The sequence below is a fragment of the Ambystoma mexicanum genome, chromosome 1q (assembly GCF_040938575.1).
Source record: "Ambystoma mexicanum isolate Mex_15411 chromosome 1q, UKY_AmexF1_1, whole genome shotgun sequence".
NCBI classification, from domain to species: Eukaryota; Metazoa; Chordata; class Amphibia; order Caudata; family Ambystomatidae; genus Ambystoma; species Ambystoma mexicanum.
The window spans coordinates 1405532823-1405558585 of record NC_090922.1 but is presented as its reverse complement, the minus strand read 5'-3'; the positions used below and the strand labels follow the sequence as shown (position 1 = coordinate 1405558585).

The 25763-nt window shown below is 44.8% G+C and overlaps 1 protein-coding gene across 1 annotated transcript in view; it reads right to left on the bottom strand.

Moving 5' to 3' along the window:
- Nucleotides 1–25763, bottom strand: part of LOC138548282 (vitamin D3 hydroxylase-associated protein-like) — a 746809-nt gene that overhangs the window by 80334 nt on the left and 640712 nt on the right. The window contains exons 11-12 of the mRNA XM_069642265.1: nucleotides 20145–20188; nucleotides 4443–4482 (exon numbers count right to left, since the gene is read on the bottom strand). Coding sequence (XP_069498366.1) covers nucleotides 4443–4482; nucleotides 20145–20188 — 84 coding nt within the window. The remainder of the gene's footprint in view (nucleotides 1–4442; nucleotides 4483–20144; nucleotides 20189–25763) is intronic.

Sequence of the window (25763 nt, the reverse complement as noted above, 5' to 3'; positions counted from 1 at the left end):
AAATGGCATTATGGGGGACATGGTGGCATGGGGGACATCAATGGGAGTGTGCAGAGTTAAGCTCGTCATGACTTCCCACATCCAATGAATTTCTTAAGGGTTTTGTTGCATTAAATCTGCACAATGTAAGGCTTTTTTTCAGTGAATATAATACATATATACAAAACTGGTGCAATACCAAACTTTGGAACGGTATCTGGCGCACCAATATCCCTTTCAAATTACTTGCATTCTTTCACAGCCCCCCAGCATCCCTCCCACTCCCTTCCACGCACACCCTGGACCCATTCCTAAATCCAATCTAAGACACACACTCTGCCGTCCCTGGGCTATATTTCCCCCCGTTCCGCTTCTTTTGTATGTCCATGTTTCTGCACTTGCACTTTTTTTGGTAATAATATTATGTGAATAAACTGTGCTTTTTGCACATTGAGATTATGTGCATGGGGATATTTTCTTATGTTTACCTCAGTTTGTTACCCATCCCCAGGGGTGGCTACTGAGGGGAACTACCATTTCTTTAAATATATATTATAGGGTAGCGGTCACCGCCCTATAGTTAAGGTAAAACAGAGTTACATAGGAAATTGAAAAAATGAATTGCTAATAAGATTTCACTGTGTGTTGGATTTGGCTGAAAGTTTCGCACACAAAAAAGTTTGTCATGGCCACAGCCCTGCTTCCACACTGGAAGGTTTCGAAAAGATTCTTTGAAAAATAAAAAAGTTATTATGAAAACAAAGAATTTAGCTTTGTGTAGTCCCCATTCAGATTTGGATCAGGTCAAAAACACACAAATGTTCTTTTATTGTTTCATTGCATGCATAAGTAGAGTGACCGACTGCAAGAATAACATATGCCAAGGTTTGAGAGGTTAACCTCAAAATCCACCATAATGCAACCATCGCTCAAAGACATACATCAAACACAAACTGTTTTGTCAGTGGTATTGTTATGTATAAAAGATGGAAGGGTTTCAGAACCCACAATTATTTTTAGGCAAAGCGCAATGAGATTAAACGAATTGTCATGGATCACACACTTTGGATAAGCAGCGTACTACAAGCCACTTATTTTATGGCCAGTCTCTTGGTTACTGTTGTGATACATCACACAACCCCAACTACCAGAGGCGTCATTTGGGGGGTTGCCAGAGGTCACAACTGTGGTCTCCCATGCTACCCCTGTGGTCTCCCTTGCTACCCCTAAACAAAACAAAAAAGTTATCTTTTTTTTGTTCTTTCTTTTTTTTAAACAGAAGCTCCTTGCCTGTGACCAGCACCATGTGGCTCTTTGTTTCTGGAGTGGCTGGCTTTCTTGTTCAGGCCTCTTAAAAAAACAAGGGGTTCCACAAGTGTAACACTTTGAGCAGTGACCCTAAATAAGAAAGAATAGGAATAACCAATAATTTGTCTTTCTGGAATTCTATATACTAATTGCTAGACTCATTAAAGGTTTATTTCAGGCACACTTCAGGGAGTGAGTCACTGATTTCGTCTGTTCTTAAACACTTCAACTTAGCCTTTCATCCTTCTGAGGTTGATAAATGAGTACCAACACAGGTTGGGTGTTTTTGTATGTATATTTGTTCTATATAAAGTGCTTAAGCGTAAGTGCTTTATAAAAACACATCATTATCATTTGGCCTTGGATGTCTGCTTGAATTTACAGTAATTTGGTGATATGGACCTATACACTCTAATATTAACAATACATATGGTGATCCATTCTTGTATGAAATGTATATTACATTTTAGTGATATTGTAATCATATTTTTCGTAGTGGATATAGGAACTATGCTATGTGATGCCCCTTCCTGTTTTGTCAAAGGGTGAAAGGTTGTGTTCCATCACTTCCTGTGATGTCACTTCGGGGTTGGGTCAAATGACATCACTTCCTGTGATGTCATCGGAGGTCAAGGGTCGTGTGATGTCGCTTCCGCTACCCCTGCAATTTTGCTGAAATGACGTCCCTGTGTGCGATGTGGATATAACTTGCTTCTTATCATTTCTTTGAGATTGGCTGGCTGTATGAAAGTGAGCAGAGGCATTTTAGGGAAAACCTCACACAGTCGTTCATAGTTTTTCAGTTTCATTTTCCAGTATGGTTCGCAGTTCTTGAGCAGTCTTGCAGAGGAATTCCAACTCTGAATTGAATATAACAACCAGTGGAACCTGATATTTGTCCCTCTTTTGCCAGGAGGTTAATGCAGGAGATTCTTGTTGACCAGTAGATCCGTCTGTCCACAGTGCTGCAGACAAATACGTGGTTTAGGGAGTCACATCATATATATGTCAACCACCCTCATTTAAAATGTAGCAAAGTGGCAAATCAGGATGTAAAAGCAAGGAATAATGTTTGTATGCCTTGATTTAGCTCTCTCCTGGATTTTACAAAGCAGAGAATATGAATGGTGTGGAGATAAGGTCCCACCACCGTCGCGTCAGTCCGTTTTGTAGTACGACCTGCATGAGATTTTCAGGCAGGGGTACAACGAATGGAATCTGCCTCCGTTTTTGCAATTGGTTGCGACTACAGGGCTTAGCTAGGAATCCATTAGTAGACAAAGTATACTAGCAGGCAGCATATGATTTTCCGTAAGACAGGATGCAAAATGGAACCGTAAAAGATAGATTGCCTTCCTTCTCTCCCTCCTCCCACACAGCTTATTGACTGGCCGCCGGGTGTACCTCAGAGTCTTACAGGTCCCAGGCACCCCTGCCAGTCCTTCTGCACTTGCCGCACGGCCCTTCACCCCACTGCACTTGAAATAAACCCCAAGAGGTTCTTCTCTCCGCACTTCACCAGTCTCTACTGACTGGGTGCACTTGGTCCCCTGCCCATCCCTTGCCCTCCCGCACATGCACAATCTATATACAGCCCTTCCTGATGATTGCCTGTCTGTTCTCCCTTGTCTTCGCCTCTTAATGTGTACTTGAAAAAACAGTAGAATTGCCGGCTGTTAAATGTATCATATTCACTTAATCTGCCTGTGCAGACCGTTATCATCTCAGAAATGTAAGGGTTCTGAGCAACTGTTGTTTCTCTCCCTGTGTTCCTTGCCTCCTTGAGCGCTTTGAAACACTTGTCTGTTTATAGGCGCTATATAAATAAACATTACCATTACCATTTTATACTCGTCCTTTGTCCACTACACCTCGCAGGCCTTTAAAATTGTAGTGCTAATGTTGGTGGGCCCCTGCATGCAATTTCGATTTTGTGTAAAATGACACTGGGCCTCTTTACGAGGTTGGAGGTAAGGGGTTACCGGCACTGGTAAGGATGCCGGTGCGGGTAACCCATTACCTCCGTATTCTGAGGTCCCTTAGCGGGTCCCACTAAGGCCGGCTGGTTTTACCAGCCGCTCTTAGCGGGAGCCGCTAAGGGACCATGGAGCTAATAGCTGGCCCGCTATTTGCGGGCCCGTTATTAGCTCCTTCCCCATTCCCATTGAGCCCTATGGGGGATCGAATGGGAATGGGGAATGGTTTTCAGAATGGGCACTTACCGTGTCCTCCAAGGTTGGAATGACCCGGTAAGTCCCTATTCCGACGACCCAGACCCGGAATGCGTAATGAGGCCCACTGAATAAAACTTTCAATTTATGGTGTATCGTCAAAAGATGGGAGTTTTGGGTTTCAGTATTGTAAACACTATCTGCCTCATTCCGAGACTGGCGCTCCCATAATAAAGGATGCCGGTACGGGACCGGCACGGTTCATTATGGGATGCCCAATTACGAGGTCCCCTAGCGGGACCCGTACAGAATGTCTGGTCAGACCAGACGTCCTTAGCGGGTCCCCCAAGGGGACCAAGGAGCTAATAACAGGCCCGTAATTAACGGGCCCGTTATTAGCTCCATCCCCATTCCCATTGAGCCCTATAGGGGCTTAAATGGGAATGAGGATGGGGATTGGTTGTGGGAATGAGGAATTACCGGGTCCTCCAAGGTTGGAATGACCCGGTAATTCCTCATTCACAGAACCCGGTATGGAGGCAGCCTGCCTCCATACTCGTAATGAGGCCCTATGTCGCTGGAGAATGCTACTTTGGAGGAACAGACCATAACATCGTAGGGCAGTAATTCAGATGTCCGTCAGCCTACGCAGTGTATCAGTTTCGCTTGGACTCAATCCCTAACTTCCAAAAGTATGAACGCAAGAGAATACTTTATAGGGAGAATAGATGTGTGACTACATAAGACACCTGCGCAATTGTGTTAGTGTCAGATGAGCACCACGAGGTTGGCCAAATTAATCAAATATAACTTTTTCAACTATTGACCCACCCTCAACTTAAAATTTCAGAACTTAACCAACTCTCACCTGACATCCATTGAGGGGCATGGAAATATATATCACTTTACGCACAGCAGTACCTTAAAAGAACCATTTACTAAGGAGAGAATTGAGTTCAGGAAAGATACCTGAACCCGGCCTACCTGCTGTTTCTTCTGGTGTTTCCATAGATCCTCCACCGAACTGAAAAGGAAAAAGTTAAGCAGTAAACAGATAAAATAAAGAGGATGCAATGCTGGCATGTGTGAAAATCGAGTCATTTCACTTTCCTCCAGTTTGGAGAAATTGCACACAGAAATCATAATCATTTCACAAAATTGACAAACTTCTAAATTCAAAGCATTTGGGGCCTGATTCACAGAGCGTTTTCCTATGGGACTGCACCATTATAAAAAAACGCTTCTCTGAATCAGGCCCTAAAGGTCTTATACAGTCTTCTTTGATTTTTGCACTGGAAAACCACCAATGGTTATTACCAGTACAGCCAGAAATGTCACCAAAAATGTACCCTATTACAGCATTACTACTGCCAGGGTGGTAACTCGTGGTGGTATTGCTGGACTACGAATTACAACACTACTAAACCTATCAACATACCAAGAAGCACGAGGGAATGACTGTCGGAAGGTTATGGGACAGCTAATAAACCAATACTGAATTGGGCAATGGGTCTCTTTGCAAAAGCATAATAAAGAGGCCTCTGGTCCTGAAGAAAATGCTGCACTAACAGAGATGCCACCGAAACCGGTCAAACTTTTTCTCTGATATCCTTCCATGAATTCGGTATACAATATTTAAAGATTGTTCTACCCCCCTGTGGGTATGTGCATTGGCTGGTGCACTGTGCACATACCACCATAATTCTCTTTAGATAGTTGCCTTTGTAGATGCACCTAGCCCATGCTTTCTCTGAACACTTGAGTACAGGCGCGTTATAAAAGACTCAACATGTCATATCATATAGCACACTACATTGTGGATTAATAAAGGATCTTTATGAAATCCCCCCTCCCCCTGAAATGTTCTGATATTGCTAATACAGACCATATCGGTCCACTCGGTGGGCTAGTTGGTGCTTTTTAGCTGCATATACTATTGATAACTTAGTGGAGGGATAGCATGCTCTGCTTTTCTTTTAGATAGGCGGCACAACACCGTTCGCCTAGGGAGAGTACCCACTTGTAGGGACAGCTCTGGGCTGCCATTTAGGGACAGCACTACTTTTAGCTGATAGTGGACCAATATCCGCAGATATTTTTCTTCTCTTTCCCGACACACAGGTGTGTGTTACCCTTTGATGATGTTTATAGTGTTGTAGATGGCACATGCAATTTGCTCTTAAGTACTCCCCCCCCTATGTATTTTTGATTGCTGGACTCCCGCCAGAAGAATTCCAGCAACACCACATCTGCTTTATTTTCAAAATATGCTCCTATCAAATGAATCCCTCGTTTTAATGATAGAAATGCATTGTGCACAGCAATGGTTCCTACGACTCCTTCATATGTAAACGTGCATACAAAAGTCAAATAACCTTGTGTGTATTGCACGTGGAATGGCAGTGAAAGGGAATGCATGCCAGATGACAACGTTTTCAGCATGTACGTATGTCTGCTTTAAAATGTTTATAGATTTGAAAATCTAAAGAATTGCTGGAAGATATAATTAAGGGACTTTTTCCTTCAAATTAAGTTACAACTCTAACCTGCTTCGTATATTTATTTTGATACTAATAACATCTGCAAATTCCATGTTGCAGGACCTTTTCTGAAAGGCTACCCGGTTTTCACTAATCTTGCAGGAAAGAAATTGCATTTATCCAGTGATCGAAGTGAGCGGGAACGGTCGGGAGTGGTGTTCCACTACTTTTATTTTTTTGTGTTTACCTTTCCTCTACATTTTGCAACCGTATTTACCATTCTATAAAGAGGATTTGTCCATTCATGTCCCGGTGCAAGTGTAAAGTTGCTAGTCACTGAGACTATTGCAATGCCCCGGCTGTGACACACCTTGTCACATGTTGCATTGTGCTTCTGCCTACCCTCTCCGCTGCCGAGATAACAGTTCCACTACTTTTTTCAGTACACTTCTACCACTGCATTTATCCAGGAAAGGTTTCAACAATTTAGTCGGGGACATCATTGAAAATCACATTCCCAGTTTCACAATTGATAAAGTGAAAAGGTATGAACATCTGGCAAAATTGCAGGATTAAAATGACACGCAGCACTAGTGAATATCCAGCCAGCTTTATGCCATGCAGCAGATTGTGTTACTTGTGTGGTCTGCAAAGCAAGGCACCCAACAAAACCAGGCTGGGGCTTCCTTGCTTATGCTTACTTTTATTTGATCTAACCTGTCAGGACAGGTCATTTCAACAAACAAAAGTAAAGTGCCTTGGGCTTCATTATCATTGTCTTGGGAGGATAGCTCAGGGGAAATGTACTCGCCTTGGAAGCAAGTCGACGCAGAGCAAGACAGGCTTGATCCCCGGGACCGCACATAGAAACCGCTGGGTATTAAGCACGTTATAAATAACCTTTCATATCATATCATTAAGAGCTTGATGCTGCTGTGCATTTTTGGTGGTAATTCTGTTACCACCACTTTTTTTAGCAGCATCAGAATAATTACCAATTATACTGCACCACTGAAGCCAAATTCTCTTATTTTTTCCCCAAAATCGGCAGATTTAACAGAATGAAATTACTGCTTATGGTAAACCTGCCAAAATTCCAATAGAGACTTATGGGCTCCAGAAAGGAATATTAACAATGCTGTACCACCACCACTCGCAATCCAGCGGTACATCAACCAAACCGAGTAGTAGCAGTAATGACCGAATAGTAGTAACAGTGATGCAGTTTGGCAGTAAGTCTTCAAACAAAATATGTAGAATTACCACCAAGCTTTTAATCAATCTTGCATGCATGCCTGCCTTGCTGTGCTCTGGTTGCAGCTGGCACAGTTCCTGTGTCCAAAAACACATCTGTATTTATTTCTTGGAACAGTTGAAATGGTTACTCAACTGTTGTATTGTAAAGTGGCCCTCTTGTAAAAGAAACCTATTCAAACCAGTTGTAAAAAAGGTAAGCGGTAAATGTAGAATTAGAAATGATATGATATGACATTAATAACACGCCTGTACACAAGTGTTTCTAGGCGCGATAAGACAAGGAGGGGGAAACAAAGGGAGGACAAAACAATGATCTTACTAGGACTTGTGTCATTCAGATTGTGCAATTGCCGAGAAGAGGGAGGGGAGAAGTGCTAAGGGGGAGCTGAGGGGAGCAATGCAGGTAACTCAAAAAAGTGCAACCAGCGGGTGGCTCTTAAGCGCAGAGAGACTGTAGGGTTGCAGGTACAGACTCTTAAGTGCTGGGGAGCCCGGTGGTAGTGCAAGGGCAACTGGACATGCAGCAGCCTGTGCCTGAGTTTAGAGGGTTGCCAGGTGACCACTGCACAGAGCAGTCAGGGACATCAGCAGTAAGTTTAAGGTGGTGAGTTAGAAGCTGGGTATAGATATTAACACCGACACTGATGTGGTTGTTAAATAACAAATCCTATGTAGGAAAACCAGACAGAAGAGAACTTTACATACAAATGAGATTAAGACTTTGATAAGAAATTGGGCAATAATTAAATGTGCAATTGTGAAATGGTACACCAAAACTGGGACTGGTTGTCAAGGGCGCAGACAACCAATGACCGCCTGTAGCCATTTGAAACCGAAGAGACGAGCATGGTCCCTGCCCTAAAACCTAGTGAGTTAATTGGATCACGATGAAGATTAGTTTCATGGAACACCCGTGGTTTCAACCACTTGACCAAATTAAATGCAGTAAATCTAGGTCATTATGAACTTTTATGTTTTTAAGAAACTTGGCTGAGGACAAATCCAACATTTGATGGTGTTTTTTCGTCTTTAAGCCCGGCCACAATGGTGATAAAGGGCGCCCAACATAGTGCCTGTTGACTGCCATTAAATCCGGCAGCCTTCTGACTGCCATGAAGTCTATCTTAATGTCCCATTTGACCCAAGAATACATTCTAACATGGGAAACTGGAAACAATGGGCCGGCGGAATTGTCAACAGTCAAATTAGCTGTTATCAACGTTTTTTGGAACCCGAGGTAACCTCAAATCAGGATTTCATTGATCATGTCTCTGATTTGCTGGACAATGTTTACACTGTCCAGCAAACAAGAAATATCATTCTTTGTGGCGACTCTAACACCCTTTGCCTCTCCAAAAACAAGGTTGAAGAAACCAACAAACGTTATTCCTCTCATATCTCTAGAGCAGGCATGTGGAAATCTTTGATGATCGCCAGGGATATGCACATGATCAATGGCAACTTTAAAGATGATTCGCCACCCAATGCAACCTGGACCAATATGGGACACTCATCAGTGATCGATTACATCTTTGTTTCAGGCCACTTCCTGCCACAGGTAGCGTCATTTAAGATGATTCGAACAAAGAACAGCGATCACCAAATCCTACATATGGAGTGTCTTGGGTTTCTGATTAACCTGCGGCACAAAATGATGTCAGCAGTAACAGTCACTAGCAGTGGTACACGGCTGAAACTGTCTAACACAAGAGTGCTCAATCTTGCAACAAATTACATTGCAATTGGAACACAAGTGGAAAACATACCACTTTTAGAACCTCATACGATCAGCTCTAAATCAAAACCCTGGGTAAGTTTCACACATGCACACGTCTTCAACTTGCATTAGTTGAACGTCGTAGACTCACCAGAGCAGCCAAAAAACTGAAAACTGCACCTTACGAACATATGCGCTTGGGAAAGAACAATTATAAGAATTGGCTTGTTCCATTCAGAGCATCTCTTTACCAACAAGACGCCGAAAATCATGTTCAAAACCTTAACTGGGAAAAAACAAGAGAGTTTTGAACCCTACTTAAAGCTGTGGGTCCACAGACAAATGATGATCAGTCATATCCGATTTTGGAATCTGCTTGGATTGAACACTTCCAATCACTTTATGCAACTACTTGTACAACCATCCTATTGGATCATATCTCGGCTAATAATACCCTGTGGGTGACTTCAATCTCGAAAGAAGATGTCCCAACCCGCATAACAAAACTGAACTACTCCCGAGCACCGGGTCCCGATGGACTAACGAATTTGATGCTCAAAGAACATCAGGCCATATGGGCCCCTTGATACACACACTGCTGTTACAGATATCATACACCTGTTCCATCCCTTGTTCTTGGAGAAAGGCAATAGTAATCTCCATTTTTTAAAATGGGGACCATAACATCCCCAAGAACTATCGTCCAATCTCTCTCCTGGATGTTATAGGGAAACTGTGCAGCACGATTTTGTTACATCATTTCAGCACTTTGACCATAACTGCAAGCTTAAACGATCCATTACAATCTGGATTTGTAAAGGGAGTAGGGACTATTCCAAACATATTTATTCTCAATATGCTGAAAAACAGAGTCAAGCAAGGGAGCCCGAAAAGGTACATAGCTTTTGTCGATCTGGTCCAAGCTTTGGACCAGATAGACCGCCACAAGCTATGGAACAAATTGGAAACAGCAAGCTGTCCGAAACCACTTTTGGACTCAATAAAAGCTTTGCACACCCTTACAACTCTGAGAATTTGTTTAAATAAAGCTGGCCTGTTATCTCATGAAATTCCCACTGCTGAAGGTGTCAAGCAAGTTTGCCCAATGGCCACAGCACTATTTATTTTTTAGCAGATACTAAAAACACGGATCCTGAGCTCAGACTCTTCCCACCATCAGTCGGCGGAATTTCTCTCCCACGCCTACTCTATGCCGATGATATAGTCTTACTAGATCAGACGCCCGTCGGCCTTCAAAGGCAAATGAACAGTTTGTTGACTTACATCCAAGCAAACGACTTAAAAATAAACAAAGCAAAAACGAAAATTCTAAGTCTGGGCAATTCAAACAAGAGAAGAACTAAGTTCACGTGGTCCCTGGAAGGATGTACCATCCAAGAAGTATCTACCTTCAAGTACTTGGGTGTATGGCTCAGTGACACTATGACTGAAGCTTTGATGATCTGTCGCTTAAGAGCCAAAGTCAAGGCTCTGGCTAGTCAAGCACGTGCCATATATAATAAATATGGTTGTTTTTCCAATCTTCCAGCACTTTATTCTATAAATCTAAAGTCATTCCAGCGATCACCTATAGCGCTGAAGCACTGCCAAATATTCCATCGACGGTCTGGCCTCTACTTGAACGGCTATTTTGGAAAAAGGTGTTTAATTTTCCAGCAGCCACAACAATCCAATCAATACGTCGTGAATTGGGCTTACCATCTCTCCAATCAACAGTTTACTTGAAGCACTTAGCTTTGCTTCGAATTTTTTTTTTACCACACTGACCCGCTATAATTGAGATGCTGTACAAACAGATTGTTGCTTCTGACACCCCGATATTGCAGAACTGGCAAAGGAAATGTTGTGCCTTATTGGAAGAAATAGGAAGTTCATTTAAGGACCTCATTAATAATCCAATGTTGGTGGTAGGTAGGATGTTTGAATTAGATTGGATTCATGCTCTTGACGCTGCAGCATCGTACAAACTGATGGCTCATATTCCTCCTGAACCAAGAAAACTCAATACTGTGTGTAATTACCTTAGACAATCACCAGATCAAAGATTAAGAGATCAATTTCTACGTATATGATTTAATTTACAACGGACAAATGAGATCCTATTCATTCGAAAACAAGCAGTGTCTAATAAATGTCAGTTCTGCAAAGACTTACTAGCTGTGGAAACAATAAAACATGTAGTCACTTCTTGTGACTAGATACTTTAAACATTTAGTATCAGAAACACAGAGCGAAGATATGGACACTGGGTGGTCATTGTTAATAGCAGGGCACAAACCATGCCACACGATTGCTATGACAAAATGTTTTGAACTGAACATTTTGTCATAGCTGTTGCTGAAAATTGTTTCAATTAATAGCAAATACATAACAAATAAAACATATATATGTTTTTATAATGTATTGGTTGTGTAAATGTAATGCTTTTTATGTGCATCTGTTTTTTTATCAATTGCTGTATTTTGCACAAGTACAAGTCACTTTTGTGGTGGGAGGCACTGGTCACTTTATGAAGCTCAGGTCACTTTCTGATCCTTTTATGATATGTTTTATATGATAAATTGAATAAATAGAACTGTTGTATAATTGATGAGGTGTCCTCTTGTGAAGGTTGAATTATCATTAACAATAAGGTGCCTCTTCTAAGATGGAGTTCTAATGAGTTTGACTGTACCACAGGAACTCCCATTGAGTGACAGTGTTTGTCTTGTGTGTACCTAAAACCAGGGGTGCCCTGTAACCTCGGTGTTATTAACCCTGGTGTGCCTTAGTGTTAGGAGTGAGTTGGAAGCACCCACCAGACCAGCTATTAATCAGCCAGCCAGGTATTACATGTCTTTCACAGAGCACTCACTCACAGGATTCCTTTATACACTAATCTACTCTGTGGCATGACATATTGTGTGGTAGTTGCCTGTAGCAAAAGCTAACAGGCTCGAGCAAAAGGAGGCCCTTTAATGAATGCCATAGGGCCATCGGCAACAAGTATGCCCATTCATCAAAGCATATTGCCATTGGCACTCTAGCATGACACCATGACTGATGGGGTCTCTTTAGGACATATTAACCACTCACATTGAGAGCACCGGTCATGTCATGTGACAACAAAATTACAATCATGCGCACATCCCTGCACACAATCAAGATTGCCAAGAGGCCGAATGGTAGTCAATGAAATTGGGGATTTTTTTTTATTACTTAATTCAATTGCAGTAAAAACAATTTTTACAAGGTTTGTCGCTAAGAATCGAGGAGAAAGGAAAAAAAAGGAGCTGGTTCCCAGTCTATTGTCTTCGCAGTTGGTCCTGGTCGGACCAGCCTCCTCAAGTCTTGGGGGATTGTTTATTCCCTTCCCGTAGTCAAATACTGGGATTCAGGGCGTTCCACTATACCTAGGTTTTCAAAAAGCCCACCATGGCTATGGTCCATCTAGATTTTCTCCACTCATCAAGTTGTTCCAGCGTTCCTCTTTGTCGAAGCAGTATGCATTGGCAAAGAGACGGCCCAAATGGAGTGCATGCGTGGTGTCCACTCCTCGGCACCTTAGTAGCAGATGTTTGAGTGTTTCGATCGGTTCTGGTTGGGCGCAGAATCGGCAGAGGCTGGAATTGGATTGTTTCCTTCTGGCAAGTATTTCCTTGGTGTATACGATGTAAAATCGAATGCGCATAAAGTTTTCACAGAGTTTCCTACAAGGGCATTTTAATAAGTAGGATCTGGTTCCGTTTACTTTTGCAGGGTTCCTGGGGCATCTTGGATGAGTTTCGAGGCATGCGTTTCATCTAAGGTTTGAATCCAGTCTCTCTCCATCAAGCGCTTCTTGACTTTTTCTGGGTTAGAGATAAGTTCCTCTTGGGTGGTGCCCACCCAAGCTAGATGTTGATTGTTTTTTGCCACCCAGGGTTGTAGCATCTTGCATGTTCTGGCCTGAATTTCCTGCTCTATTGCCTTCAAAATCAGAAGTCTGAGTACCCTCCTGATTAGCGCAACTGGTGTTGACTGAGGTAGATTTAGTACTTTTCTTCAGTATAGTCCTTCTACTCTCAACAAGAAGGTTGCTGGAATTTTGGGCATTGCTTTGGTGCCGTACGTTATTGTAGGGATTACTTTCATCCTGTAGAATGTCAAAACAGGGGATAAGGAAAAGAGTCCATATTTGTTGGATAGGATACTGGTCTGTGTTATCAGAAGGCGCACTTTTTTCAGAAGGGTTGCACACATCGGTTCTTCTTTACCATTTTTGTTCCATGTGACTCTTAGGTATATGAATTCATTCACAAGTTCCAAGGTCTGATCTTGTATTATCCAGGAGAAGTTTTCCCTTTTTCACGTGCATTTTCCCAGGGTCATGATTTTAGTTTTTTCGCGGTTCATCTGTAGATGGTTATCTTGCAGGTGTGAGTCAAGGTTGGTAAATTGTCTTTGGAGTCCTATAGGTGTTTGGTCCAGCAAGATTATATCATTTGCATAGAGCAGTCTTGATATTTTCTCTTCTCCTAGCCTCAGTGGAAAGGTGCAGACTTCAATCGCTTGTTCCTTGTAATCGGCAATATATGAACTATATAGTGCCGGAGCAAGTGGAAATCCCTGCTTGACTCCCCGATCGGTTTCAATCCAAGATGACAATAGGCCTTGCTGGTTAAGGCACACGCACATCGATGTACCGCTGTACAGTTATTTGATGGGATTTAGGATTGCTGGCGGGCAGTGTTGATGGTCCAGTTTTTCCCATAAAAGTGCCCTGTCCACTCGGTCAAAGGCCTGAGTCAGGTCAATGAACGCCATGTAGATTTTCAGATGACCATCACGTACCTTGACCTTCAGCACACTCAAAGCCAAGATGTTGGCTGTCGTCCCTAGGTTTTTTACAAAACCTGCTTGCAGCAGGGTCGATGACTTTGGCGGTGACAGTCCAGTCTTGAAAGCTTTCCAGAATAAATCATGCAAAGAGCTTTGCAATAGAATCCAATAAAGCTATTGGTCGGTAGTGAGTTGGATTGTCTCTTGCACCTTTTTTGAAAATTGGTATTACTATGGCCTTTTTCCAGGATGGTGGAATCGCTGTAGATGTTATGCAGTTTTTGAATACTTCGCCAATTAACTTTGCCCAGATTTCAGCACTATGCTTTAGGTCAAAGTTGGTAATACCGTCAGGCCCTGCTGCACAGGAGCCGTTAAGTTCCTTGATTTTGTCAATGATAGTTGCCCGATCCATAGGGATCTGCCACATGGCTTTAGTTGTTAATGCGGTGAGGGATGTGGGTTTCTTGGGGGCTTTGTACAGTTCCTCGAAGTGTTTGATCCACCTGGGTTCTCCCACTGCGTTAGAAAGTAGCTGATTTGTCTTCTTACTGCAGATTGTCCGAAGCATAATTTCGGCTTTGTCTTGGTTTCTTTGACTTTTGGTAGTTCTCAGCCAAGATTTGTACTGTTTAACTGCTTTCGTTGCTGCCTCTTCTTTTACTTTAGAGCATGATTTCTTTGCTTCCCGTTTTAGTCTTCTGATTTCTTTCCTTCTCTCCACCAGTTGCCTGTTAAAGGCATGAGCAGTTGGGGTAGGGTGAGTGGAAGGATTTCTCGTGATAGTTTTGAAGACTGCGAGTACAGCCGAACAGTCGGCTGTGTTCCTGGTACTTGTGTTATCCGCAATCGTGGAAGCCACGTAAGTCTGCGTCAATGCAATGATTGCGTTGTCCGAGAGTCTGAGGCAGGTGCTGTGGTTGTTGACATCCAAGTTAGTGTTCATAACCCGTTCTTCCGTTTTGATTGTGTGCCACTCATAAAATAGTAGGTTTTGGTCGCTGTGTATTGTCCTTGTCACTTTAAATGAGTCACAGTGTTTCAACAGACTCCTTGACACATGAATGTAGTCTATGGTTGCCACCTCCCCATTTCTCTCCCACGTGGGGGTGTAAATAGACTTGCTGTCCGTTATAAGGTGCAGATTGTGCAGGTCTCTTGACTCCATCAATTTTGACCAGAGCGATGCTTGGCCTCCAGGATTTGCATGACGCACAAGTAAGTCAACGTTCAAGTCACCTACAATGATTGTGTGATTAATATCTTCATCTACTAAGGCTGAATCAATTGTTAGTTCCAGCTCTGTCAAGAAGCTCTCGTTAGATATTCTGCAAGGGTTCCAATAAATGTTTAAGAGTAAGATCTTTTCTTGCTTCTTTCCCCTGGGACTTAGAGTTTGGGTGGTCCATTCGATAATCAAGGCCAGTATAAATTAGTTTGCTTTGATGACTTTTCTCAAGGTCAGGCCGCTGCCTGATTTTATCGCTGTTATTAGGCCTGAACGTGGTCTTCCCTTAGGGTCCTTGTGGGCAGGAGAGTGGGCCAACTCAAATCCATCCAGAGAGGGATTTACAATAAGCCACGTGTCCTGTAGACAGAGTACGTCAAAGATAGATAATTGGACGTCAGTTTTTGTGGTCAAATGGGAAAAAATCCCCGTGTTCCAAGAACCAAGTAGCAATGTGGAACCAAGTAGCCAGTCCCCGGTGGGTTTTCCTCACCCCTAGCTCTTGTTTTTCTATTAATAGTGGCTACTTATTTCTTAGCTTGTCCACTTGGGACTTGAACCAGTCACTTTTATTTTCCTTTATGGTTGTGTTCTTGTACTCAGTGATGTTCCGTCTTGGGGAATTTGACAGGGGGCAGAGCCATACCGGCTGGTAACAGCCTGCAAACTAATGCAAGGGCCCGACTGAAGCAAGGAGCATTAATGGAGGCAGTGAACTGTGAGTACTCGTGAGCAGATGTCCAAATGAAAAAAAGGAAAAAGGAATATTGGGCTATGGTCACGGCTCAGTAAACAGTGGAAAAGGGAAGACGGGGGCTGCAGAAGGAAGAGAAGTAGAGCAAAGAGACTGATTTTGGGGAGTGCACTATAGACAGACCAAAGTGGAGAGAAGGGGACTACCAGGAGAAAGCGTCCGCGTGAAGACCAGGGACAAGGTGGCTGCACGTGCCACTCTGAGAGGGGAGTGAGCACAGGTGGCCTGAGGAGAAGGCACGAGCACCCAACAGCTTGCACGGAAGCCAGGCGTAAACCAGCTGGTAACACCTGTGCTCCGAGCAACTCAATGAGCTCCTCAGACATCACAATGGCTAATCAAGGTCCAATTCAGCAGAACACTGAGGACAATAAACACCACCACACATTGCAACAAGTATGGTACATTAGAAAATGAATGTCCCCTCTTCCAAAGTGGACAGCGAAAACGTGCCGGCTAAAGAGTGATGAATAAAAAAAGAGCTACATTGGAAGTGCTGTTCATACTCACTCCCTACGTGGAAATATGGCATATGCATCAGCTTAAACAATAAACACACTATCTGATAAAGGCATCTTCACAAGAAACAATGGGGTGCACAATGACGCACTGGAGGAGCACACACCTTAAAGGCGGATACCTGGCGAGCTCAGTCACACCCAGAGCTTGCTTAACGATGCAAAGGCAAAGAAAGGACTCGGCTACTTGCCGAGAGCAGGCCCACTCAGAATGCAGCAGTTTGGCCAGTAGCCAAAAATAAACGAATGATACGGACCCACATCTCACAAACGTGCTGGCACAGAGAAACCCCTTCAAGGACCATAGCTTACTGCATAAAGTTGTATCTGGCTCAGCCTTCATTCCCGGACAGAACAACTCTCCAGTTATAAATCTGTGGAAGAGGCCAAGGGCCTGATCCATGGACGTTTTCCTATGGGATTGCGCCATTATAAAAAACTTCCATGAATGAGGCCCCAGGTCTCCAGGCCCCACAATACTTTAAATCCCCATTTTATGCTTCTGCTAAAGGTGAAAAACATTAAGGGTCTGATTAACAACGCATTTTACAATGAGTTCCACCTCAGGGCCCGCTTCATAAAGAGTTGTTCAATGGGTCCAAATAGAAGCAATCGTCCTGACAACTGTCAAACAGCGATTTGGGTATATATATATATATATATATATATTCTTTTACAGAACGCAACCCTGTAAAGTTTGCTATGTAAGCGCATTCCATCGGTTTACATCGACTATTGCATTTGCGAGGTAAAGTCAAAGTTACCCACATTTGTTTTGAAGTATAAAAAAGTATTAATTTCAGAATACCCTATTAGCGTAACCAATTACTTGTCTGCTACCAATATAACTATTTATTTCAGAAACTTAATTTAATCAACTGTGGTTAGGTAACAGAAAATTTGGTGCGCCTCAGCGAAACACGTCAAGCTCTGTTGGCAAGATATGATATGATAATGCATTTATAAAGCGCAAATATACATGTGTTTCAAGGCGCGACGAGGCAAGTGAGGGGGACAACGGGATGATGGACCACGATCCTACTAGGCCAGGTGTCATTCAGATCGTGCAAGTGCGTGGGAGAGGGGCAGGGACAGTGCAGTACAAGGGAATAAATAATAACAATAAGTAAGTGCCAGCATGTGGCAAGTGCATGGGTAAGTGCAGACATCAGCTGTCAAGAGCTGGAAGGGTGACTCAAGGGACACAGAAACAGTCCCCAAGTACGGGGGTTGCCAGGTGGGCAGTGCAGGTGTGTGCCGGTTGGTGGGGGAGGGACCTGGGCCTTTGATCAGTGGGTGTCCAGGTAGCCAGTGAAGTACCGGTTACAGCCAGAAGGTCAGCAGAGGAGAGGTGGAGAAAAAGTAGAAGCAAAAAGAAAGGTTCTCAGTGTTTGCTGGGTTTGGCTGCATTTGGCTGAGGAGGTCGGAGAAAGACATCATTTCAATGACTGGACGCTGCACGAGTTTGGGAAATCAGTAGCTGTAACTTCCATGTGGCCGCCACTGTGACTCAGGACGGGCAACAGGGAGTTGTCACATTTTTTTTCGAGAAATTCAGCATACGCGGATAATAAGCCCGTTAAAATGGGCTGCTGACTGTCAAAGTGTCGGCACTTGACCACCAATTGAGCTGTATAACAGGTTGTATACCGCCATGCCATGTTTGGAAGTAACGTGCTAATCAGAACTATACGGATCTGAGGGCTGTGAGTTCTTGATGTTGTCCACACGTTTGTACCTTCATATATATTCCATTGAAAACATCGGACCTACCTATCCCTGAAGAATTTCTGCTAAAAGTACAGAAATAAACATGTCGGGTTTGGGAATTTGATATTGTTGTAGGTTGTATTATACATCACAGCGAATTGCGTTGATTTGATCGCATTTAATAACTTTTTTGTCGCTTTCCTGTGAAGATCTATTGTTCCTCATTAATTAGGACAATGGGTTGTATTTTAAAGAGTTGTCCCATGTTCTAGATTTTGATGTCATTTATGGGTGAGACTAGTGTGATACTATGTTGTTTGATTGATTGAGTGTCAATGAGGTATGTCTGGAGAGTGTTTTCTAGGAGAGTATGAGAGTGTGATGTTTGATCAGATAGGTTAACTGTCTTTTTCAACCTTTTTAGAAGTGCATTTATGTTGGCACTATTGAAGATTTTTAGAAAGAGTATGTTAAAAAAAAATTCTGATGTATTTTTCTACAATTTATTAATACATTCTTTTACACATTTCTTCATGTGCAGTGAAGTGAATTGAATTGTTTGACATCACTAGTTTTTGCATGTGTATTGAATGAAACTCCATGGGCCTCATTCCGAGTTTGGAGGTAATCATGGCGCTATTACCGGTACCGAGTTCACCCTCGTTCAATGGGGACTTACCGGTCTATTCCGACCTTTGCGGGACCTTTAAGTCCCCATTGAAAAAGCCATTCCCCATTCCCATAGGGCTCAATGGGAAGGCGCTAATAACGGTACCGCAAAATGCGGTACCGTTATTAGCTCTGAAGTCTCTTAACGGGCCCTGTCCATAACGTCTGGTAAAACCAGGAGTTAAGTACGGGACCCACTAAGGGACCGCGGAATAGGGCTCAAAGGCATTACCGGCACCGGTATCCTTAACGGTGCCCAGTATCCCTTTGCGCCCTACTCGGAATGAGGCCCCATGTCTTGTACTGGTGAGATAATGTCTGTATAGACGTGTGCACTTGTTCAGAACTCACCAACAGAAACATTTGTGCTATGATCTTTTGTGTCTAAGTAAATATATTGGTTCTCTCCAGGTTATATCATAGCGCAGAGATAGACCTGGTATCCCCTGTCACTCCTGTTTTTTCCAGTACCGGTTACAGTAGGAAGGTCAGCAGAGGAGAGGTGGAGAAAAAGCAGAAACAAAGAGAAAGGTTTTGAGGTGCTTCTGGAACCGGAGATGGTTCTCCTCAAGTTTAAGGGAGACAGGGAGGCTGTTCCAGAGGGAGGCCCCAGCCGAAGAAAGAGATCTACCACCAACTCGTTGCTTAGAGAAGCGAATGACCCCAAGGGAGTTGGAGGTGGATGAGCAAAGAGCTTGTGAAGGAAGATATTTGGGAAGAGAGAGTTGAAAATATTGAGGCCCAAGGCCCCAGAAGGCCTTACGGACAATGCAGAGGGTGCTGAACTTAATCCTCGCAGACACTCGTAGCCAGTGCAGAGATTTCAGTCCGGGAGAGATACGGTCCCTGGTCTTGAGACCAAGGACAAGTCTTGCAGTCCTGTTTTGGATAAGTTGCAGAGGGCGGAGAATAAAGCAGGCAGATTTAGAAAGATGATGTTGCAATAGTTCAGCCTAGAGAGAACCAGAGCTCTGGAGACATTGTGCTTCTGGGGAAAGGAGAGGAAAGGAAGAATACCTCTGAGGAGGTGCAGCTGGTAATGTAACTTCTTAGAGACGTCAGAGATGTGGGGAGAGAAGGAGAGTGTGGAGTCGAAGATGACCCTGAGGTTTTTAGCCTTGTTGGTGGGAGCAGGCAGAGGAACAAGAGAGGCCGGACAAAGAGCTACAGGAAAGGAGGGAACGGGTGTGCCGATGAGGAGAATCTCAGTCTTACTGGCATTAAGGCAGAGGCCATTGGCGGCACACCACTCCTGGATAGCAGACAGACATTCAGAGATGTGGGAAGGAGAGGAGGAGGCCAAGGGTAGTCTGAAAATGAGCTAGGTGTCATCCGCATAGCACTGAAAGTTGGGGCAGAGAGATGCGATGCAGTGGGCCAGGAGTGCCAGGTATTGGTTGAACAGACAGGGAGAGAGGTTAGACCCCTGGGGGAGACCACAGGTAGAGAAAAAGATAGCGGAGAGGAAGGACCCAAGTTGGAAGATGAAACTAATCAGGATACAAAGGAAGACAGGAAGCATTTTATCTTACCTGGCTTTACACATTGCAGTATAAAAACTGGCGATCCGAGGACTCTATGGGGAAAAAAAACACAAGTGGGAGAAAATTAGATGCCGTAATGGCCAAGTGGAAATGCACACCAGACATGATACTCTTTATATAGTAGTATCTTGTGGCGCATGGCTTAGCCTTCCAGACAATGAGGAGGATCAGAACAGGGGTTTTAGCACACAGTATAGCTGCCGCTGCAAGCCTCAGAGCTGGAGGCCACCATCTTTCCCCGCTAGATCATCAACAATTGCATGCTCTCCCCGCATTCACTTCTCCTTCCCGCAGTCCAACCTCCCATTTCCACATCTCCTCTCCCCCCACCCCATTTACCTGCACTTCTCAGTCCTTCTCTTGCGCTGGGAACACAACGTTTCCAGTCGTGTCACTGAGCAGGCAATGGACACAATGGAAAGAGAGAGCGGAATATGTGTAGTCCCTTCACCCCGTTCCATGGCGGCTGCCTTGTATTTTGTTTCACTTTTCAATGGATGCCATAGAAAGGGAGAAGGGACTGCAGTTTATTCCTTCTACCCTCCATGGCGGGCATCTTATATATTTTTTCTTCTGAATGGCGGCCATGACAAGGGGAGAAGGGACTAAGTAGTCCTGTCTCCTGATCCCTGGCAGCCATCTTTTTAAAATGTTTTAAAACTTTGCATCCTATCTAAATTTAAAAAAACAAAAAATGTAGTATTCAGTACATAGTGCCAGATACTAATAGCAATATTACCCTTGCTTCACTCAGTTCTAACTTGCCCAGCAATGCTCCCCCTGCTCAAGTAATGCTCATCTCTTAGCAACAGAAAACATGTGACAGGCATTTATAATAATTTCATCGAAAGTGATGGTAAACCTGAAGTAACTATCTTTGAACAAGATGATTTCACTCACAAACTCCATATAGTACACATAATTCATCTCAGAGGCCAGTCTCTAAGCACGGGACGGGATTCAAACCTGGGTTGCTCTGAGTTTTCTTGCTTTTAAGACAAACACGTTACCACTGTGCTTTCATCACAGCCGATACATCACATATTAACCTCCGGGTGAAGGATGAATATGCTAGTTTTTCATTTCCAAAAGAGTATGCTTTAGGCCACTCCCGTTGCCTCCAACAAAATATTCTGTAAAAAAAATTTTAAACTGGTTGAGTCAATTTAGATAACTGACAAAAGCAAACCGCTGCTAATGTGCAGACATATATAGGAAGCTGGCCTAATTTGATTGACAAAGAATCAGAAAAATCCAAAAAGGAACTGACTCATTTGCAGAATGCTGAGAAATGCGCATGTGATAGGACTGACTTGTGCAATTCAAGAAAGATGTGAAGACCTATCTGTTCAAAAGAGGAGTTGAATAGTGGCTCCTATGCTTTTCACCATCTGCCTTCTATTTTTGTTGTTTTATGATCATCTCTTGTGCGCTCTGAGGCCTATGGTTTTGGAGTGCAATACAAATAATAAAAAATAATGTCTCAAAGGCTGTGTGCCAGTGTAAATAATACTCATGAAGGAGTTTATAAAACATTAGTAGTGTAGGGAAGATCCAAAACCCGAACAATAAAAACAAATCCGAATGGCCGAGTACACGTTTGCAAGCAAAACGTTTATTACATGCAATCACGTCCGGAGGCGTCAGTTAGCTCCGTAGAACTGAACAACTCACTTAACACATCCATACAAGTCACAGTTTGTATAGTAGAAACCACAAATTTAACATAAGCAGCACATATCAGATACAACATTATCCCACGTTTCCTATTGGCTAGCCCCTAGACAGAAATCTAAACATCACCAACAAATCACTATCCCATTGGTAAATATAAAGTTCAGGCTTATCTAAACACAACTCCCTAAAAATGACCTCGATTGTTCAGTCAGCACAAAATACTGTAATGTGATGGGTCAAGACCCCCACAAGGAAGAGGAGATGTGCATTCCCCGACAGGACCCAATCAAGGATTAGATGACAAGAAAGAACTCAACACCTCATGGTAAAACAATGGCTTCCTCTTTAGCATAGAAAACGTTGGCACCTCGAACGGCTCCTTTGGCCTTGCAGCTGTACTTGTTGGCAGCACCTTTTGTAACTCCCGTTCTGAAAAATGTTGCAATCCTGGTTCATCCTAACCTCTCTCTTGGGAACCAGATGGCTTTATATGAAACATAACACAGGCACCGCTCTTGGGAATTCATTTATTTACTCCATTTAACTTGGCACTTGTAGTTCCAATGAACCTGCCACTTCTCAATGGGGCATTATAACCACATCCTAGTTCAACACCTCAGCAACGTCTTGACAGAGGGCCTTGTTCTCATATGATTCATCCTTCATAACTGTTACACTAATCAAAAAGAGTGCAACCAATTTACAGGCCGATTCATGGAATTAATGTGTGCCGAAAAAACGGCGCACGCGTTGAAAACGTGCGATTCGCCGTGAAATAGCGAAAATCGCAGTGCATGTGCGATTATCGCACAGAAAATATCGCACATCAATTCATGGAAGTCCGTGCACGCGCAAAATGTGGGATGTGCGCTGAAAAAGTGTGCGGCGCACGCTGGCGCACGCTGGCGCACACTGGCGCACGCTAGCGCACAGGTCATCGAACGCCGTGCGATAAGTCCACAGCGAATTCGCACATAGCGCGGCGCACATAGCAAAAGTAGGCGTATCACGGGGCGTCACACGCAGAATGGGGAACAACTTGTGAAAATGTGGGCATCACGGGGGAAGTACAGGAGGCAAGTGCGCAGAACGCCCACATGCTCGCCTACAACACGTATTCATGGAATTGAATAGGGAAAAACAGCGCACGGCCAAAGACGCGCACAGGCCCTTACATGTCCGCCACACGAAAGCAGGCGGTAACGTCTCTGCGCAGGAAAAAAATGTGCGCCAAAGTTCTACACGCGCGAGAAGGCCCACACGCGATCGGGCCTGGGGGAGCGTGTGCGTGTATTCCAGAGGTGCGTGAGAAGTTTCTCACACGCGATTGGCCTGGGCGCGTGTATTCCAGAGATGCGCAAGAAGTTCCACACGCGATTGGCCTGGGCACGTGTATTCCAGAGGTGCGCGAGAAGTTTCACACGCGATCGGCCTGGGGGAGCGTGTGCGTGTATTTCAGAGGTGCGCGAGAAGTTTCACACGCGATCGGGCCTGGGGGAGCGTGTGCGTGTATTTCAGAGATGCGCGAGAAGTCACACATGCGATCGGGCCTGGGGGAGCGTGTGCGTGTATTCCAGAGGTGCGCAAGAAGTTTCTCACACACGAATGGCCTGGGCAGGTGTATTTTAGGGGTGCGCGAGAAGTTCCACACGCGATTGGCCTGGGCGCATGTATTTCAGGGGTGCGCGAGAAGTTCCACACGCGATTGGCTTGGGTGCGTGTATTTCAGAGGTGCGCGAGAAGTTCCACACGCGATTGGCCTGGGCGCGTGTATTTCAGGGGTGAGCGAGAAGTTCCACACGCGATTGGCCTGGGCGCGTGTATTTCAGAGGTGTGCGAGAAGTTTCACACGAGATTGGCCTGGGCGCGTGTATTTCAGGGGCTCGCGGGTGTTTTCACAAGCGATCGGGCATGGGGGAGCGGGGTACGTGTATTTCAGGGGCTTGCGGGTGTTTTTACACGCGATCGGGCCTGGGGGAGCGGGGTACATGTATTTCAGGGGCTCGCGGGTGTTTTTACACGCGATCGGGCCTGGGGGAGCGAGGTATGTGTATTTCAGGGGCTCGCAGGTGGTTTTACACGCGATCGGGCCTGGGGGAGCAGGGTACCACTCACCGTCTGCCTTGCGTGTAGAAGAACGCGTAGCCAACACCCACCTACTGTGAAGTAATAGCGTGTGAACCCCAACGCCTGCAAAACACACGCACCGCACCCCACGAAAAGCAACGCCCGTGCGCGATACGTCACAGGCATGCATACGCGCTAAGGGCCTTTGGTCCAATGGAATCGCGTATGCGTGCTGACGCGCTTACACGCTAAGGGCCTTTCCACGATTCACACGCTGACATGCAGAATTTTCACTTGCCAAATCACTCTGTATCAAGCTGGCCACGCGTAAGCACACGGAAGACCACGCTCCTGCCCAAAAGGACGAATTACTGCCCCCCAGAGCCCCGAGCAGCCTCCCACGAGCCATCTGCTGCTGCTTGCCTGCCTGCTGCCACCGTGCCCTGCCATTTGGTGCCTGCACATCAGCCATCTGCAGGGGTCCAGTTGCTGTGTCCACCCCTGCTGGAACAGAACACTCCCGACTGGGATACCATCGCTCCACAGCCCAGCCCCAGGACCCAGTTGCCCACCCACGCCTGCCTCGGGGGTCGCCATGTCGGGGCAAACACCATCCGAGACCACTGGCGACCCCCAGCCAGAGGGGCAGAGGGCCACCAGCTTCAGTCAGAAGGAAGTTGGTGTCCTGGTGGAGCTTGTCCTGGGGAATTATGATGCCCTCTTCGGATCACCACGCGCCGACAAGGAAGGACGGGACAGGATCTGGGACGACTTTGTGGTTGCCATCAACGCGGAGGGGGTGGCAACCCGCAACATCAAGCAAGTCAAGAAGCGCTGGGAGGACTTCAGGTCCAGGACCCTCATAAAGGCCCGGCGCCTCGTGGAGGGGGGCCGGGGCAGCATGAGTACCATCCAGCTGAGGGTCCTGGAACGCGTACGCCCAGCGCTCCATGCCCAGATCCTTGAGAGGCAGACCCGTCTGGAGTCGAGCGGTAAGTGGCCAAGCATTGCTGTGTGAGACAGGGCAGGTTGCAGCGTGCTGGTTGTCTGATACTTGCCTGTATGTGTGACATAGGCCATGTACGTGTGTGTGTGTGCAGGGACATCATGGTCATGCATGTGAGACCAGTAATGTGTGAAGCACACGGTTGGTGTATGTGTTTAAATGTAACATGGGGAGCCCTATGCGGAATGGACACATGAGAGCATGCCAGTCTCTGTTCCTGGACATGGGTGTGGGTGAGGGATGGGTGCTGATGCCATGTACATGTATGGTGTTCATGTCTGTGTTTCTGACCTGCGTGTCTGTGACTTGTGGATGCCATGGATGCATGACACATGTCTATGACAATGTTCAGATTCACTGATGCAGCCTAGTTATCCTTGCATCCACTGTGTCTGGGGTGTACGAGTCCAGATGGATGAAAGTACGTTGAATTGTATGCATGTCATAGGCATGACCCATGATGCATGTATGTATGTATGTATTTATTTTTTGTATAGCGCCGATAGCCCGTGGGCATCAGGGCGCTTAGGCAAACAACGAAAAACAAAACAATACAATAGGAACGTCTGCGCTAAGCCATGAGGTGGTCATAATCCCCCGTATCCCAGTTCATCATCTGAAAAGATGAGTCTTCAACCCTTTCCTAAAAACAGTAAGGTTGGTAACGGTTCTGAGTGTTTCTGGAACACTGTTCCACAAGCTGGGGGCCTGCACCAAAAAGGAACTGCCCAGCCCAGATTTCAATTTAAACTTGGGGACGATCAACAGACATTTACCCTTTGAACGAAGATTCCTACTGGGGGTATGAAGCACTAAGCCCTTTTTCAGATACTCAGGAGCAGAGCCGTACAGGCATT